General features: G+C 37.2%; 2 protein-coding genes across 4 annotated transcripts in view; one reads left to right on the top strand and one right to left on the bottom strand.

The window, feature by feature from the left end:
- The window catches only part of ATR (ATR serine/threonine kinase), a 40342-nt gene extending 21802 nt beyond the window's left edge, over positions 1–18540 (bottom strand). For 2 of the 3 annotated variants that reach the window (XM_035544492.2, XM_035544493.2), the window contains exons 1-22: positions 18308–18433; positions 16666–16757; positions 15683–15826; positions 14225–15111; positions 13269–13459; positions 12019–12213; positions 11575–11801; positions 10697–10846; positions 10374–10572; positions 9576–9835; positions 8989–9179; positions 8806–8906; positions 8314–8485; positions 7518–7685; positions 6616–6810; positions 6074–6259; positions 5594–5686; positions 3874–4004; positions 3535–3678; positions 2310–2403; positions 1421–1546; positions 575–781 (exon numbers count right to left, since the gene is read on the bottom strand). In XM_035544492.2, the coding sequence (XP_035400385.1) occupies positions 575–781; positions 1421–1546; positions 2310–2403; positions 3535–3678; positions 3874–4004; positions 5594–5686; positions 6074–6259; positions 6616–6810; positions 7518–7685; positions 8314–8485; positions 8806–8906; positions 8989–9179; positions 9576–9835; positions 10374–10572; positions 10697–10846; positions 11575–11801; positions 12019–12213; positions 13269–13459; positions 14225–15111; positions 15683–15826; positions 16666–16757; positions 18308–18366 (4212 nt within the window). In that variant the 5' untranslated portion in view covers positions 18367–18433. Of the gene's footprint in view, positions 1–235; positions 350–574; positions 782–1420; positions 1547–2309; positions 2404–3534; positions 3679–3873; positions 4005–5593; positions 5687–6073; positions 6260–6615; positions 6811–7517; positions 7686–8313; positions 8486–8805; positions 8907–8988; positions 9180–9575; positions 9836–10373; positions 10573–10696; positions 10847–11574; positions 11802–12018; positions 12214–13268; positions 13460–14224; positions 15112–15682; positions 15827–16665; positions 16758–18307 lie in introns of all 3 variants that reach the window. The other variant, XM_035544494.2, reaches the window with a different exon arrangement.
- Positions 18541–18637: 97 nt separating this feature from the next.
- The window catches only part of PLS1 (plastin 1), a 40489-nt gene continuing 40122 nt past the window's right edge, over positions 18638–19004 (top strand). Inside the window, exon 1 of the mRNA XM_035544661.2 lies at positions 18638–18736. The gene's annotated coding sequence lies outside the window, so the exon portion shown is untranslated. The remainder of the gene's footprint in view (positions 18737–19004) is intronic.

Here is a 19004-nt window from a genome sequence, read left to right as displayed (position 1 = left end):
ATGCTTTTATTTAAATGCTTTTATTTGGCAACTCCCCTGAATTCTAATGGACAAGTGAGCAACAAGGAGTTAAAAAAAAAAAAAATGATGATCCTGAATCACCTTTTACATTGTAATTTAAAACTGTACAGGATGATGTTTCAAACCTACTGCAAAACGTACATTTCATAATGCTGTGTTCAGTGTGATAGGAAGTAATTTGTGAAGATAAAAGAGATCTAACATTGTATCTTACCTGAATAGCATATGCTGCAGAGTCCTGAGCACGAACATTATCAGCATAAGCAAGGAACGCTCTAGTCAGTTCCATCAATAATCCATAGGCAAAATTTGGATCCTCCACACCAGCCTCAATCACAACCACAATTTTATTACTCAATTTTATTACAACAAAGTATAATTAATGTTCAGATGGTCACTTTGAAGCCTGGCTACAAGCCAGTTAAGATGACAAAGCACGTAGAGATTTTCAAAGAGTCTAAAGCTAAGAGGTTCCCTGGTCCCAAGCATATAAAAAAATAAAAATCCCATAGAACTTTAATGCTAAGCACAACGCTACAGCAACACTTCTTACCACAAATGTGAAATGCTTTCCTTGAGTTTCACTTGTTGAAAAATCCAGCCTGCCAGGATCTATGGCTCCCAGTTCACCTAAACATTCTCCGCAAAGTAGCCGGGCTTGAGAATTTGCATCCTGACAGCCGATAAGAAGTACGGTTACCAACTGAGAGATAACTGGCTCCACAGTTTCACTGTCTGTTACATACTTTACCAATTTTTCCTAGGAAGTTGAAAAAATAAAAATGAGTCTACAACCATGTTTACAATAAGTCATCTCAGAAATTTTCTGTCCGTAACTCACTCTTCATACTTTATTTGCCCATGACTTCAGGTTTATCATTCAAATATTGTCATTTTGTAACTATAGCCCAATTGTACTAAATTGTTTGTTATCATACGAAGGATTAAATAAATAAGTAAGAATGAGGGATTAGTAATGCTCTTATAGCCAATATTTTATTTCATTATTAAATACCTCTCTACTAACTTCATTTTCTTTCCTTGTTGTATCAATAATCTGTCTTTTCTACACTTTTTTTTAGACTGTTGAAATGCATTTCCTAGATATATCTTCTCTTACAGTAAAAAAAAAAAAAAAAATATATATATATATATATATATATATATATACACACCAATACCCTTGGTAAATCAGCATCACATCAAGGAGGATTGGAAAGTCCTGTTACATTGAGACATGATGGAAAAGAATCCCTTCTACCAATTATATTAAGAAACATCTAGATTAACAAATGCAGGAGAACACCCAAGTTCATGCAAACATCCAGTAACAGTACGCTTGTTGGTCTGGTTGCTACTCTGATTCGTTTCTAAGTGTACTCAAAGAGGTTTTTAATACCTGATTTCTATACAATGTTTCTTTCAGGCTGGTAAGTGCATGGATACGAACATCCACATTTTCATGCTGAATAGCTCTCATGGATAGCTGCAGTGTTGTCTGCAAGTCGGTGCTTTTAGAAGATTCCTGAACAGGACATAAGAAATGCAATAAATAATAATAAATATAACAGGAACACAGTTAAACAGCATCTCAAAGAACACAAGCAATAAGACATACAAACATCTATTTATCTACATACATTCTTAACTATATCCATATACTGCTGTCTTCCTCTACTTTTGTTTGCTCTCCTCAAGAAGGTGCTATACTTGTACTTTTGTTTATAATTCTTAATCAGAAGAAAATGACTAAATCCAAAGAAAACTCTTTGCTTCAAGCACCTCAGTATCTAAAATAATTGTAACTTTTTTTTTTTTTTTAAATCTCTTATTCCCACTAAATAGTTGCTACATCCCATGTATTTTGCTTGCCTTTAGAAGGTAAGTAGAACGGATAGACCACAAAGTACTCCTAAAAATAAGACAAACCAGGTTAACTTGAAAGAGAATACAGATAAGGGTTTCAATTAAAAGTAATTTATCTTGAAACACATTCATTGCCATAGCTAAGAATGGTGACTTTTAACCTTATAATCTCTTTAGTCTCAAAAAGATGCAAAGTTAGAATTCAGGGGTGCTACAAAACAAGCACGTTAAAAAATTTGACCCCATTTCACTCCTAAAGAGTGAGAACCTGTCTCAAAGTATTCCTCCAATACACAAATTCTGCTTTGTTGTGGAGGCAGATGAATGCTCTTTCTACTTAACAAAGCTTTTAATAAACAATTTTCTCATTCATCATGAATTAACTTGATGCATTATAAATGAATAAATAAATGAAGCCATACCTTTCGATATTCCTGAAGGACTACTTGAATATCTTTTAGCTCTGGAAGGTCAGGCAGAAAATATATTTCATGTAAAAAGTCTCTTACTGCATCCCTAATAGTCATAAAAATATTGCAAAGAACATTTTGAATATTAGTTGGATGAGAAAGATTTTAAAAACCCATTCAATGAAAGCACTAAAATATAATAACAAGAAGAAAAGCAGAAAAAAATCTCATTTTTTTTTTTCAAATACATGTGTTAAACAATTTATTACTCTCTTTACTGAAATAATATAAAGGTATTTCTTCTCTATACTTCATATTACTCTCTAATAGCCAGTTCTTCCCAATGCTTTGAGAGTTGCCATTCACCCTTAGCAGGTTTGGCTCTCCTTAGTTTGGACACAGGACAAAGGGTGAAAATAACCCCTTTTGATTTGTAGCAAATTCCTCTTTTCCTTATAAGAATACACATAACCAAAAAAAGAATTCTCTCTTCCTAAAGTGAAGTAAGCTATTTCCATTTTGCTTCTGTTTTAAACATGCTTCTATGAGAGCCTTGTTATTCATAGAGTCTCCTTTTATTTTGAATACTGTTGGTATGATAGAGTGCAAGAAAGATGAAAATCCAACATAAGTAACCAAAATATAAACTATGGCCACTCCTAGAGAATACTAAGTTACAAAATATACTTTTTTTTTTTAAAAGATACTTTTTTTTTTTTTTTAAGGTAAGGTGACCAGTTGCAAAGAAGATGTGCTAAATTCTGTGCATTTCATAACTATAACTCTAGTTAGTGAAATCAACAAATAAAGACCTCATTTCCTCCCTACTTCCAACTCTGTACACTTCTCTCTAGCTTAGAATAAATGTTAGCAATTACTGTTATTCCATCTGCATGGCCTGTAGAACCAAACAGTTTCCCATCCCAACAGAAAAAACACAGAATCTGAAGCTCGATACTGATGCAGGGGAGAAGCCCTCTAAATAGGTTGTAACTTGGCTGCATCATACATTTTTAATGAGGTCAACATCAGAATACGTTTTCAGATGAGGATATCACTTGTGAAATTTCAAAATCTTGTTGCAATTTAAAGAAGTGGAAATTTTATAGAACAAATTAATATTTTGCATAAAAACAGTAAGTTTTCTCATCTCAGTACTGGACAATTTTCATTTAGTGTTATCTCCATTTCTATTACAGGATTTAATCCATGTAAGCGAAAATATTTTGTACAGTACCTGTTCTCCACTATGAGAAAGTAAAATACTGCTGTTGTTTCCTTTGGCTGGATATGTATAAGGGGCAGCAATGCTACGATCACATGACTAAGCAGGGAGCCAAGGTATGAATGATCCAGACTTCGAACAAAACAATCCCAGGCTCTGAATAAGAAAATACATGAAAACAATAGTAATCAATGATTCTTCTCTGCATAAAGGCATTTTATCTGAATCACGAGAAGCATTCTAAATTATATGAGTTCTGTGGTTTAGAGTATTGTCTAAAACAAAACAAAACAGCATATTCAATGACAAAAATGGCAGGTATGTCACTTTTTGGGCACACTATCAGTTCACCTGCAACACAGTTCTGGAAAATCATCCTTGTATCTTAGAGCTGTTCTCAGTGTAGTCATCATCTTCACTCTTACTGAACTGATGTGTTTGGGACCCATAAGCTTCATTAAAGACATGAGACTGTTCAAGGCCTACATATATATACAACAACAAAAATCATGTTGGTATATTAGATTCTCAGTGAAACACATACAAGCCACTTCTTCGAACACAACCAGGCTACCATGGCTAAAGAAATTATATACCATATAAGCCACATGAGGTAATAAAGTTGTACCTTCTCTGTTTATCCCCCCCCCCCCCCCCCCCCAAAATATATTTGTTTAACATTCTCCAGTGAATACAAACCTAGTTTGATATTTCAGTAAGAGATTTGTGGATTTGAGGAAAAGAGCAGTAAAGAGGATCTGGAATGACTAGATTGTAATAAGAAATAGAGTAGTTGTTTAGGCTGTTGACAAATTGACAAGGGAAGAACTGTAGACACCAAAGGAGTTTATGGTTACAGAAGTCTGTTATATGATGATTGACTATATGTCCAAAACTCTAGAAGCTGGAAAGTACAGATTGAGAAAATACAGAGAAAACAAACTTGCATTTGAAAACAGTGACAGAATTGTCATAGATCTTATAGCAGAAGTGACAGTAAGCTTAAAGGAGCAGTTAATAGCTGAGTTGTCAATGGGACTGATAAAAGACCGGAGAGAAATACTAAGATGCAGAAAAAGCAGGAGATATTTCAGTCACAGTCACATTGTATCTGACAAGGTAGCAGAATGTCCAGCATGACATATCAGTAACATAGGAAGAAACCCGAGCTTGAGGAAAGGTCAGAGAAGGGAAAATTCACACACACAAACAAGATAGAATAGAAATAGTACATATAACAGAGGAAATGGTATGTAAATGAAAGTAAGTTCAGAAAACATCAAGACACTGGGCTATGAAAATAATATCATCTCAACATGAATATCTCAGAAGCAAAAAAGCTAAAAAACAGAACACCAGCAGAGAAAATGCAGTCTATAGATAAATGTATAGGTTATATATGTTCTAGGACTGAATAATTCCATTTAGAAATTATCTGTGCCACCTCTGTGAGGTGGCCATAAGATCTACCTTGCAGTTAGAAGCTTGCTGCCTCAGCACAGCAGAACTTTCAGATTTTGTCTTGTGTCAAGGTGTGAGCACTAATTTCACTAAGCCTCTGTACTGTAAAGCTCAAAGGAGCTGTTCTGTGGGAAACAAAACCAATAAAGCCCAGTTTCCCTTGGATTTGCATCTTATTTTTTCAGCTTTTTGCAGCAGTAGTTTCAGCTTTGCCCTCTAATACCCTTAAAACCTTGTTCCCCGCAATAACTACAATTTCCTCCCATATTCCCTCACCCTCCACTTTGTTTCTTTCATGCATGTAAAACATATACTCAGATTCCCCCTCTATAATCGCTGGTCAAGTGACATGTGACACATACCACACGAATCAATTATGTACATTAAATGACCAGTACAGAAAAGGAAAAAAAAAACATACTTCTGAGCTTACACAGATGTCCTACCCACGGTGAGATCACCAGTTTTCAAGACACACGTGTCAACTAAGTATCTTTGAGACCTCAACAACAATTGCACAATCACATAAGCAAGTCTGGAGCATTCAAATAGTCCTTAAAAATAGTCCTTGTTTATCTTTGTTTTAATATTCACAATTGAATTTACGCACCATTTTTTTATCCTCAATGCCAACACTGGAACTTAATAACTGCATGTTAAAAAAAGCCAAGATACCAAGCAACTTAGGCTGCAGATAATCAGCCTGTGGAGAAAAAAGTAAAAAAGTCATCTTACTATTAACACATTGCTAAGCTGAAGTAATGAAATTGCAAGTACGAAATGGCTATTCTAACAGAAAAATGGGAAGAATCCCAAACACATACACTGCTCCATAAGAAATACCAGTGTTCATGAAAGACATCCCTATTAGGCTGTGTTGTTTTTATTTTTATTAATGCACATTTGGAATGTATCTATTTATTACGAGAACACTTGATATGAAACAACAGTCTTTCCTCCACTTTTACTTCAGATAGGATTTACAAGTGATATTCAAAATATGTCAAATTGTCCTCATTCTCTGACTGGAGATTAAAAATATATTAAAAATATTGAACAAAACAGAACATGAATATTTTGATCTCCTTACCATTTGTTCAGGTGATGTTATTTCTCTAGGTCCCTGATAGGGATCATCATGAGATGCAAATGAAGCCAATATTGACAAACCATTGAAGACTTGCTGATAGTGCTCTCCTATACGAAGCAGTAGTTCATTATGCAGTCCCTGGTAGTCTTGTCTCAGTAAGCTGCCCAGTTCAATCTCAGTTTCATTCTGTAATAAATCAGAAACCAAGTTTTACTTTCTTTGCAGTGAAACTAGCGCACTGAAAGATAGGTAGCATCAGACTTTAGGTTGATTTACCATAGGAATGAAAGAGAAAGTTCCCACTCAGATCAATATCAGATAATCCAAGCCTTTGGAGTTCAAGTTCACAAAATATCTCACAACATCTACTCAGAGCAATGGAACAGATTACAAATAAAAACAACAGAACTTCTGCATACAAAATTTCCCCAGCTATGCTTTGCAATACCTTTATTTAAATAAAGCAGAAAGAAGAAAGCTCACTATTCATCCACTGTTGCTCTTAATCAGCATGTATAATAGTGCTGCCAATGCCCATTTACCTTGAGGTAATGAAGTGCCCGCTCAAGTTCATCCTTGGAACAGGAACAGACCAAATGAGAGAAGATGTATTTGAAGTTGTTGATTAAAATCTCTCTTCGGTTTACATTCAGCTGTTTTGCTATTGTTCGAATAAGAGTGGAGGCTGCGGGACTGGCCTTGGCTGCAAGGTCAGGAAGCAAAACTTGCAGGGTCCGCTGGTAAATTAAGAACAATGCTTAATGGGCAAAACAACAACATAAACACCATACAAAAAAAATAGTGAAAAATCCCCCCTCCAAAACCACCAAATCCAGGGTTTGGTCAACATATATCTATGGTCATATCTGTGAGCATAGATATGAATACAGAACTTTAATGAGATGGAAACATTTAGTCAAAAAGTAGTTAAAATAATGATTTTAAGGAACTGCTTCAACTAACCACTACTGAAACATTCAAACAAAAAGTGGCAAGCTTATCTGAAGCTTAAGTAGCTTCATAGATGTGCTCATATTTTGCTTGTTAGTAGATGGGAAATCTACCCACAGTTATCTGATCAGATCAAGTTATTTACCCACAGAACAATGGCTTTCCTCATCTGTAACAGTGAAGCAGACATCAGGCAAAACCATGCCTTACAAACAATCCAGTGCACTAAATCATTAATGTAATTATACTCAATAAATACTCTACATGATGGATTGCTCATTATCTATCACATTCAAATTGGCACTGAAGCCATCACTGTCGGTCCTTGATAAAACTGTTCCTCTGTAATTATTCTAAACGTAACAAACAACAGCAACTAGAGAAAAAAATTAAGATCTGTGACATTCACAAAAAAGTAATGGACTAAAATAGAAATCCATGAGCACACACACCCAGACACAAAACACGAGTTCAAAGGGACTAACCAACTTACCGAGAGAAAGCGATTTAGATCTGGAAAGTCAAATACACTGGCAATCTCAGATAACATGTCCAGAGCCATTTCTCGGTGGTGAGCAGCTTCTTGTTGCCGTAGCTCGTTACCTTGGCATGGCGCACTCAACACTGCCATCTGGCTGGAGTGCAGGGATTCCACCAGAAACTAAACATGAAGAAATAGCTACTTAATGTTACTCTCCCCTTTTTTTGCTCCCTAAGCAAAAAAGTTGCACTCTCCCTATGCACCTGCTTTTCTTTTCCATTTATTGCACACAGATTCAGTATTATTACTTTGTGACAGAACTAGATAAATAATTGCATTTAATTTTGCAATCTTGAGCTGAGATACTGCACATAATTCAAAAAGAACACTCAAAACTAGAAAAGTCTGATTTTAATAATCATATTTTAACCAGAACTTCTGACTTTAGATAACAGGTAAAACACACTAAGAAATCAACCGTGGCATTATTATGTCTGTAACAAAGGCTGACTTCAATTCCAATTTTATACCCTAGCCTCCTGTGACAACGGTACCATAGCAATGCAAGAAGATATAGGGCATCCAGGAAATAAAGCAGAAAAGCAATACCGCTGAGGGTAGAAGACCATGACAAAGTCAAATATTTCTTATTCCTTCCTGAATGCGTTTTTTTTTTTTTAATTTCTTTCCTATCCTTTGAGACTTCACCTTGTAAAGTAGACATCTTTTACCTTTAATATCGTTTTTAAAATACACTAATAGAACCTAAATATATGCCTTTGTATGTTACCAACTCTTTACTTTTTACCTGACAGATAGGTTTCTTGTACTGACTGAAAAAAGCTTGCAGTTTTATGGACTTAGCTGCTGCCAGGGATCGAATTTCTGTGTATGCTGCTCCAGCCACAGAAGCTGACTTGGACAACAAACAGTGCAACAAATGCAAGAGGGCAAATGGTACCAAATCTCCTTTGGATGCCCTTGGAAAGCAAGCAGAAAAGAAAGAAAGTAGAAAGAAAATTAACCATTGCACTAATAAAATTATTTAATATACCATTATCACAATGCAAAACAACTCATCATCGTATATAAATAGCTTATCTGTCCTTGCAACAATAGGACAGGAAAAAAAGGGGCATATTCCATATGAATCAAGAGATTAATACAGCTGCAAAGGACTCTGGACAAAGCCTGAGCTTGAAATAAGTACATTTAAAGTTACATTTACACTTGAACAAAAACTTACTGCGCATTGCAAACTGACAGTACATTGCAATTTTCAAGATATTATCAAAAATACCTTCCAATATCTCCTGTTGTGAGAATCAAGGTATCTTTAAGCTCATTATTTCTTGATATTTTGGCATTTGTATAGGCTTCTTTCATTCTTGAAACAAAGAGCTAGATCACAAAAACAAAAGAATCATTTTGAAGGGTCTGACATCAGTAAAAGAAAAACAACAAAAATTAAGTATGAATTCACCTCTTTTATGAATCCTTCTTCAGAGTCTAAGGATTCTAATATGTTCTTTATACAGTCGCTGAAAGCCACTCGTACATCTTTGTCTGGATCTTCCATTAGATTTAATAAAGACCCAATGAGAATTTTCACACTTGACTCATCACTGTTAAAATCCAGATGTTTGCAAAGGTGAGGTGTATTTTCTATAAATGCTGAGCAGCATGGTTGGAGGAGGAAAGGAAAAGATACTTTTAATGTTTTTTGTTTTTTTAAAAATCTATTGAAGTAAATAAAAGCGTTACAATTCAGACATAAAGCACGTAATATTTACTCTCATGAGAAACGAGTAAAAAAACCAGAAGAGCTATTTCAAATCTAGATTTTATCAAGTATTACATTCCTAGACATAGCCACAAACCAAAATTAAGCATGGTAATTTAACAAGAATGTCATGACAATATCTAAACATTAGCCCTGGTATCAACTGAAATACCAAATTTCAAGCACTGTCTAAACTACAAAAAAAATAGAAAAAAGGAATGGAGAAAGGTACAGAAGTAGTGGCACAGAACTTTGTACAGAAGCACAGTAAAAATAAAATCACATACCTAGTTTTACTGAACTGGATACTTGATTCTCAAGAAGAGTAAGAAATGGCTTGAAAACACAGGCTTGCACAGAATGAGTCTTTTCATGAGCAGAAGTCACAGTAAGGCTGCTACATAAGATATCATAAGTAACGTGCCTAATATCAGAGTCTGCTGAAGGAGGTTGTACACTGAAAGTACCAGAAAGACAGCAAGATAATTTCCCAACTATAGCAGCACAAGCCTCCTTGACTAGCTCAGACTCATCTTTGATTTGATTTCTGAAATGGAAACAAAAATGAAAACATTTTAATAGATTGCTTATCTAGAAATTTGCTTTCCTACATTGTCTGAATTCTTTAACTATACTGGATGTATTATTTGGACAATTTAAGGATCTGCTTCACTAGATTATCTTTTTACTTTTCAAATCACTTCCAACTTTTCTTAAATGGTTGAAGTTGCACTGGGCATGGTGAGTCTGGTATGTTATAAAGAAAGTGAAGACTACAGACAATAGAACAGAAAAGAGTATGAAGTATACACAAAAGGAAGAGAAACTATAAAGACTTTACAAGACATATGGACAAATATTTTAGCGACAAAGACACCCCCTTACCTCTCCTTAGTTTAAAATTGTTGTTTAGAAATGGGGTCCTACACTAGCAAATTAATTTGTATACAGACACAGTAAGTGAATTCTAGTCTACCTTCATTTACACACATTCTGCTGATAAATAAATTTTTATTTCAGTGCTTATAATATAGTTCTAATATGTGTGGTTTTCTTCTTGCAAGAAAAGATGTATTAATACATACAAAAGAGCTTTGGGAATTACAGTGCAGGACGTCATGCCTTGTGGATGAAGCAGGAGAGAAAATCCTTTAACACAAGTAGCCCGAATTACTTCATGGGGACTTTGTAGTGCCCAATGATAAACGGATTTTCTCCAATCCAAACGTATGTTTTTTGGGAAGAGAGACAGGAGGAACACACAGTGTGACTGAGTTTGGGGTGCTAAAGAGAAAAACAAAGCAGACAATTACTTGATTTAAAATTTGAATATTGTTAATAATCATAAAAGGACAAGGAAAATAATTTCCTGAGAGATACTAGGTTTTATACACTTTAATATACTTACAGAAACTCTGTGCAGTTTTTTGACTCAAAGCTAGATGATCAATCCCAAAAGCAGATGTTTTAAAAGAATTGTCAGGATGGCTGCCAATCCAGGGCAGAGACAGCATTCCACATAAATTGTCAAGAATCTGATCACTCAGTGGAATTTTTACTAGAAAAAAAAAATCCAACACGACAGCTGTTTTTATGCAAGCTCTCTATAGACTCACATTATGTTAATTTAGTACAGATTTTTTTTTTTCTATCAACAAAGAATGGTATCAATACAGGTTGATACCCTACATTTTATACATATAATATAATGCTGTCTTATATGAAAATAATCTAAACATTTCATGAAGTGGCAGCAGGTAATATGTGAGCGGAATTAATACAGCTCTGCCATCTCTGGATTTGTATGAAAACTCAGGTGGATTTTGGGACGGCTATTAAGCTGAACTCACAATACAACATCATTCTTAGAAGACTCTCTGTCCCCCATCTTACTAGCTGCTTTGAAAAATAACCAAACCAACCGACCAACCCACACAGGTTCTCTGTAGTTTAGGTACACTTCCAGCATGCCAAGTTCTGATGAAAATGTTTAGAAGCTATGAAGTCTTTAAGTGAAACAGAGGTAGTAAGGCATGCTGCCTCTGTGCATTTTAAGAAGGAAACTAGTTGAAAATTCATTTCAAAGACTTGTAAATCACATTCAAAAGGAATACAAAGAAAGCTATCTAAATAGAGAAAAAATGTTTTTTTTTTTTTAAATTTAACCATTTTTGTACAGAGTTCTAACACAAGATGTGTAATTTCAGTACAACAAACCAATTTAGTCAGATACATTCTTAGTTTACAAAACCAACAAAAACCATGCTATTTTAAATGATTTCTCACCTTGTGCATACAGCAAAGCATCAAAGATTTTCACTATTCTGTCAACCACTTGTTCTAGGTTAATAATTTGCGTAGCAGCCTCTAACAGGCTCCTACAGACTTTCACTACTCTTGTGATAAAATCAGAGGAAATCCATATGAACTGCATATTCACCAGAGAATCTGAGGAGCTTGGAGTATTCTTGCATGTGTCAGTGTTACACGGATGAGTTACTTTATGATCTATACTGTTAAAAATAGAAATCATATGATCAATGTAACAGACTATAAACATTTACTACTGTAATGCTTTTAAGCAAAGGTGATATATAATTGTACTTCTTCAAAATATGCGGGACTTATCCAATACTTGTCCTGAGACATGGGGCAAGTATTAAACTGATCCACACAGATCATAACAGTTACAAGAAACTATTGGTCTCAGTTTCACCTTGTTACCTTTACCTGGTAGAATTTGTTGGGGGAGAACAGTGAACTACGCACAACGCAGCTAGTCGGAGAATTACAGTAATTCCTTCTACAGTCTGAAGGATATCCGCTGTCACAATTTCTTTCTCGAGGATAAGTATTAAGGATGCAGCTTTCTTTGTGATGGCATTCCACAGTGTGCTCTTCAAGTTCATGTTTACTGGGTTAAGTCTGTAATTTGACCATATTAATTATTTTCAAACATATGGGTGTGTTTTCAGTGGTTCCCACCTGCCCCCCCCACCACCAGAAGAGAGAAAACATAACAGCAAAAATAGATCTAATTCATGTTAGATACAGGACTGGAGGATTAGGAAAATAACAAACGAAACTTTAGCTTAAATGAGCGTTTTGGGAGAACAAGATACTAATTCTAAAATCAAACATGAGGCAAATCAGACTTATCTGAAAGGCTATAAAGGTATTAGTTTACCATCCTTAGAATGTTATGACAACCAGGGTGTTTCCTGATGACTACAAAAAGGCAAATGTCACACCCAACTATAGCCCTGCCAGCCTAACCTCAGTCCCTGGGAAATTCTTCCCTAAACCCATTTCTAGCCACATAAGGGAGAAGATGGCAGAAGAGACGGCAAGCAGCTTTGTAGAAAATGACATAGTGGACCAGTGGGAAGTTGAATAGAAGAGACCAGTGTGTCCTTGCTGCCAAGATGGTCAACTGCATACTGGGCTGTATTATCAAGAGCAAAGGCCAATCCCCATATCTGGAGGCACCACATCTGGAGTACAGACAGCACGCTGGAGCCAGTTTTGAGTGCCCAAATACAACAAAGAGATCAATATGCTGAAACAAGTGCGAGATAATCAGAGAGCTAAAGCAAAACACAAGAGGCGAACGTAACTGGGTTTGGTCACCCCCAAACAACCTGATTTAACTTGACTTGTTTTGAGCAAGTCCAGGTCAACAGTATAGCTATGTACAAGATTCTACCACTCCTTATATATTCTCTCAGCATTTGTTTTCAATGTGTAGAAAATAAAATAATTCACACTAAACACAATAAAAATAAAAATACAGTCTCTTTAACTGAAGTTTAGCTTAAAAGTCATCTGTAGATTCAGATCTTTCAAAAAGATCATTCAGACCTTTTCCAAACATCTTCCAATGTGACTGTTACGAAAAAACTGCCTCAAAATAAAAAAAGGCATTTCTCATTATTCCCTAGCTAAATTACTATCAAGTGGTTACTGAGTAAGTGTCATACATTACTGGTGTAGGTGATTTTTTTTTTGGACGCTGTGTAGATAGGCTTAGCCGTTGTCTTTTCTCTGGAACTTCATCACTGCTGCTGCTCCACCCATCAGTATCAGAAGTATCCAGCTGGTTCTGATGAAGTTCCTGCAATATTTCTTCTGTTCGTGTTTTTAATGCTGTATAAAGTGGACTAACCAGGTACTGGAATGTACAAAGAACAGAAGTACCATGATTTGTGTTATGCCTTACTTCCCAAAGACATGATATTATTATTTCTGACATCAAACAGAAAATTTTTAAACATTATGGTAACATCAAAGTCTTAAAAACCTTTCCGTACAAGAATCTTAATTACATGATGAATTTAAGTTTCCTGTGTTCCCACCAGAGAGAATGCAGCTTGTTCAGCTGTTTCCCAGCTCGTTCAGCTGTTTCCCAGCTCTTGCCATAGTACCTGGCTACTGAAGCCATCAAAATAGACATGAGTTTAAAAGACAACAGATACAATACGCATGTGGGTGCACGGGGTAAGACAGAACACCCAGCACACCCACATCTCATTATTTTAAATTAAACCTTTCTGTCTCCCTGTCTCTAAAAAGTATGACAATGCATAGAATTAGAAAGGAAAAGCAGCTCATATGATGAAGGGAAATTACTTGTTAAGCTACCCTTGTTTAACCCTTTTCTGTGGCTTAGCCCCATTGTATAATACAGTTGTAAACAGATACTCGTGCCTGCATAGTCTCTCAATAGCTTAATATAATTCAAAAAGAGAGGGTTCAGCTACGTTAAATTAAAGAATTCTAACCTATAAAAATACATGACTAACAGCTGAGTAACAAGGAGGAATACCAATCAAATTATCCAACTAAAATAGTATTTCTTGGATTTTCTTCTTTGCACAGATATAGGGTTATGTACATTATCTATCTGCACGATGAACAGTTTTTAAAATCAACCTACCTCTTGTTCTTCCTGAGTTCCAAGCACATTCACAAAAATACTGCATATGGTATTGATATGGGCTTTTCGCACTTGTAAGGCAGATTCATAGCCTGGTGGAACAAACTCCAGAAAATATTGCAGTATATGGCAAAAAGCAGCTTTCAGCTTTTCAGAGTGAAGACACCTAAATACATCTCCTTCAAACAACGCACAAAGCTTCTCTAGTAGCATATTCAAATAGACAGGTTCAATATTTTTGTAAGAATCTGCTTCAAAAGGTAACAGTGTCCTCACCAACAGTAAGAGTTCTCCAAAAATTTCTGATTCTTCAGTATCCATTTCAGGTGCTGATTGTAGAATTCCAAAAAAGACTGTGAAGAAAACACTGGCCAGCTGTTCTGGAGGTCCTCCCAAATGGATTAATTTTATTAAAAACTTCACAGACAAAGCTTTAACTTTTGGACTACCATACTCCAACAGGGAGCAACCTATCCCCCAGAGAGTAGTATCTTGTCTTACAAAAAACACATCTGCAACAATATGCGTCAGGATAGACAATAAGATAACTTCCAAACATTCTACATTAGGCATACCCATCAGCTGTAATGGTGCCAGTCTTAAATATCCCACACTGTCACTTGTGTTGCTTGAAAATCTCTTCACAGTCACTGGCCATACCAGCACATCTCCCCAGAGATGCTTTTGTGCATCTCTTTCATGCAGGAAGATTAAATCTTGGAAAAGCTGTAGCAAGTCTTTTGTCAGTATTTCAAAGATGGAGCAACCCCTCATTTTAAACAGGAAAAGTAAGGAGCAAATGACATCACAGATGTTCTTGTGCAATGTGTTGCAGTTTGGAGTTGCGGCAATTCGGAGAAGCCTCGTTATGACCCAGTTACTAAATTCTAGGACAACAAAAAGAAACAGCACTCAGAAAACTATTAAGACAAAAAACAAAGCCTCCTACTAAAAAGCACCTCCTTGAGAGCAAATTACTCATCAGTAAAAAAAAAAAAAGAATAAAAGAATAAAAGAAATTTCACTGAGAAAAACGTGTAAGCTTAGTAAACAGAAAGCTTTCGCAGGGACATTTCATCAGGAGATCTTATTGAAAACCAGGAAGGGATTGTGGGCAGGAAGGCAAGACTGATTTTAGAGTGGGTAGTTCCAGACATTTTTTTTCACCTCAAAAAATCCCTCAGGCAATAACTATTTGTATAGGATATCTTATCAACGTTAGCTGGGCAGTATCATAATTACTAAACAAAAGTACTGAATACGGTCAAACTCTGTTCTCATAAATTACCATTATCACATACGCAAATCAATTCACTTAATAAAAGTCTATCATAAGATTCATAGGTAATGGAAAACTTACCAATTTCTCTTTTCCCTATTTTCTTTTGTATGAATACATCAGCAGAAAATTTAAATCCTGTAAATACCAAACCTGAATATAAACACTTTCAAACTCACCAATGGAACTGCATTCAGTTTCCTCCTGATTTCCACCCACATTTACAAACATAAGGGGGGAAGATTTCATGATATGTTGAATAAAATCTAGTAGCATTACAGAACTTGGCTGTGAATCTGATTTCTTAATGAGTTCCAAAGCAACTTTAAAAAAAAAAAAAAAAAAAGACATTTCTGAATTAGTATTGCAATAAACCAATTTCATGAATTTTGTTCATACCTAAAACAGGAGATGAAGAAATTTATTATATAAAATATTACGTTATCAATCTGAAATGTACCGTTTTAGTCCATGAAAACAATTTTGAGGTTATTGGAAACCCTGTACATGACACCAAACTGTATGAAGTAAAATATAAATTGCTCAGAATAAGTACTATTCATTAACACTATTTCCATTCATTTAGTTAGTACTATATCCAGCTCTTTGATTAGTGAAAAATAGCAAATAGTTAACAGTTTAATTTGTAATTATGTTTTCCTAGATTTATGATCTCTGCAGAAAAAAATGCCGAGAATTGTTCTAAAGCTGCAAGAAATCAAAGATTTTAAGTTTCAACTTCAGCTTACAGAATGAAGTTTAACAAAATATTAGAGATATCTGGTGCTGCTATACAGCTCTCTTGAAGCAAGTATCTGAATCACATCACATTTATCCAAATTCCACAAGGTTACTTAAAGAGCACAAGAAGGAAACTATCCCAGATTTAGATAGCAATTAACCAGAAAAGTTACATGGTAAGGATAAAATACAATACTTACATATTTAAAAACAATAGTTAAGAACAGGCTGTCTTTTTGTTTTTGTTTGTTTTTTTGGCAATTACACGTGTTTGAAGTCACTTCATACCAAAAAAGCAAGTACTTCATTCAATTACTAACACTTGTTGAAGTGAGATGTAACTTTGAGAGAAGGGTGGTTACTTAAACTGTAAATCACATTTAAAATTTATCAGTTTGAAAGATAAGGATGTAATACTTACCCACATCTACATCTGTAAGAATTCTGTCAATGAACTGGCAGAGTATTTGTCTTGGTTTCTGAACAACTGTATTGTATTCTTCTGGACTAGCACTAAAATTAAAAGTACATTATGTTATCTATTTTAAAACATTAAATAATTTAAGTCTATCTCAAGAACACAGTGTTAAACACAGAAACAGGTATTTTTTTCTTTCATAAGTCTTCAAAAATAAATGCAGATGGTTTTCTTGTTTTAGTGACTAGCATATTATACGTTCTTCTCTCCCCTTATTTTTTAAGCACACAAAGTTGTATGAAATGCTGAAAATTGTTTAATTTTATTATGCAACTACGTTTGATGTACATTAAATACGCTTCTGACTTATTATACCCACCACCACAAAGCAAAACAGGGTTTTTTTTTGTTGTTTTTTTCTGCTCCAAAGGTTTGGGGCAGAAAAATAAAATTGAGTATCTGTTTCACTTTGGGAATTAACAAAATTATTCAGCTGATTAGCTACCAGTACGTAGGGTAAGAGGTATCAACAGCAACTGCTGAGGTGATTACCATGTCAGGTAACTTTTTTAGGTCAAATTTTCAATATTCAAATGTAGCTCTTTGTGAACTAGTTGACTACCACAGAACAAGCTGCGGTCCTGATGCTGCCATTAGAACTCTGGATACAAACACTTCTCTCTCTGTACGGATGGAGCACATACACGCCCCAGTCAAGAAATGCTCCTATACTGGTTTAATCTTTGTCCCAGTGCAGCTTCCTTCAACTGAGCTGGAAAGCAGCAGGTTTTGATCTGTGAGAACATGTGTAGCAAATGACCATAGTACGCTGAAGTCTCAGAGGTAAGTAGGTTCATTTCACCTTATACAATGAAGATTGCAGCAAGGGTAGGAACATGCCAAACACACTGTGGATGGCTTCAGCAGAGGCCATACGGGATGGATTCCTACCATGCTTGTTATAAACTCAGATGTCCGTCTAGCTCTCTAAGCTATCTATCTTCCCTACAAGCTGAACAACAGTGATGCAAAGCGTTATTTTGTATGTGCTCTACCTACCCAGCACAAGAGATGGGCTTTGCTTATGACATTACCTCAAGGAGCAAGGAACCCAAGCTCCAAGCTTTCAGCGCTGCCACAACCTTCTCTCCCTCCCCTCCAATTTGTCACCTGCAGAATGCTATTAGTGCTGCTCTTTTGGGATTACGAAGCCTTTTAAGTGGCAATATTAAAGGGAATGAAAGAAATTCAAGGACCACAAAAACTTTAAAATACAAGGGAGGTAGAACCGAAGCAAAGAAGGCAGTTCCAGTGGTGCCACCATCACAAGTGATCTTCAGGAGCGTGCGCTTAAAAGACAACATCTAAAGCCTCGTTTCCAACTCTTTCGGGCAGCCACAGATGACACTTAAACAGGGCACGCTTCTGACTAAGTGCAGCTCGCATCCATCCCGCGGGAGGCGCAGGATGGAAAGTAAACCCGGCGAGGTACCACTCGGGGCAGTGGCGGGGACGAGAGGCCAGGCCAGGCCGGGCCGGGCCGGGCCGGGCCGGGCCGGGCCCCGCTCCCCGCTCCCCAGGGCCACCAGTCGGGGCAGGGGCAGGGGCCGGGGCCGGGGCCGGGGCCGGGCCCCCCGCGGCCTACCTGCCGAGCTCCCGCAGCGCGGGGATCATGGAGGCCATCTCCAGGCCCTGCTCCGCCATGCCTCCTGCTTCCACGCCTCCGCTGCCAGCCGGCTGCTCGCCCGCGCCCCCCGGCGGCGCTCCGCCTTCAGCCGCTTCGCGCCGGGCTGCGAAGGCGCCGCGACGGCCGCCCCCCACCCCCTGAGGCCCGGCCCCGCCGCACGCAACCTCACTCCCCTCAGGCGCCCTCGGCACCCTGACCGCCCGCCGCTGGGCGAGGCGTGAGGAGGGCCGCGGCGGTCCCGCCCCTACTCCCTTCACGCCCTGCCATTGGCCGTGGGAGCTGCCCGTCCGGTCTTCCCGCCCTCCTGATTGGCCCCGCCTCGCCCGCCGGCAGCAGGTGGCGCGTGCCCCGCGGGGTGCGGCGGCAGAGCGGGCGGCGGCGGCTCAGGTAGGAAGCTGGGGGGCCCCTCAGGGCTGCTGCGCCTGGGGGCTGCGGGGAACTCTTGCTGGCCAGGTTCTTTAACAGGCGGCTGGTCCTATCCTGATAAATGCACATAGGCTGTTTAATTAAAAATAGTAAGCTGTGTTGGTCTTCTAGAGGTTGCTGACATAGGAAGGGGCTGGGGGACTTCAAGAAGCTGTAAGACATAACTGGGTTTTATCTTTGTTGTTTTTTTAATAAATATTGTAGTGTTTTCTGCTACTTGACTTCATAA

This window comes from Cygnus atratus, chromosome 9, assembly GCF_013377495.2.
Source record: "Cygnus atratus isolate AKBS03 ecotype Queensland, Australia chromosome 9, CAtr_DNAZoo_HiC_assembly, whole genome shotgun sequence".
NCBI classification, from domain to species: Eukaryota; Metazoa; Chordata; class Aves; order Anseriformes; family Anatidae; genus Cygnus; species Cygnus atratus.
This window is presented reverse-complemented; position numbering and strand designations above follow the sequence as displayed.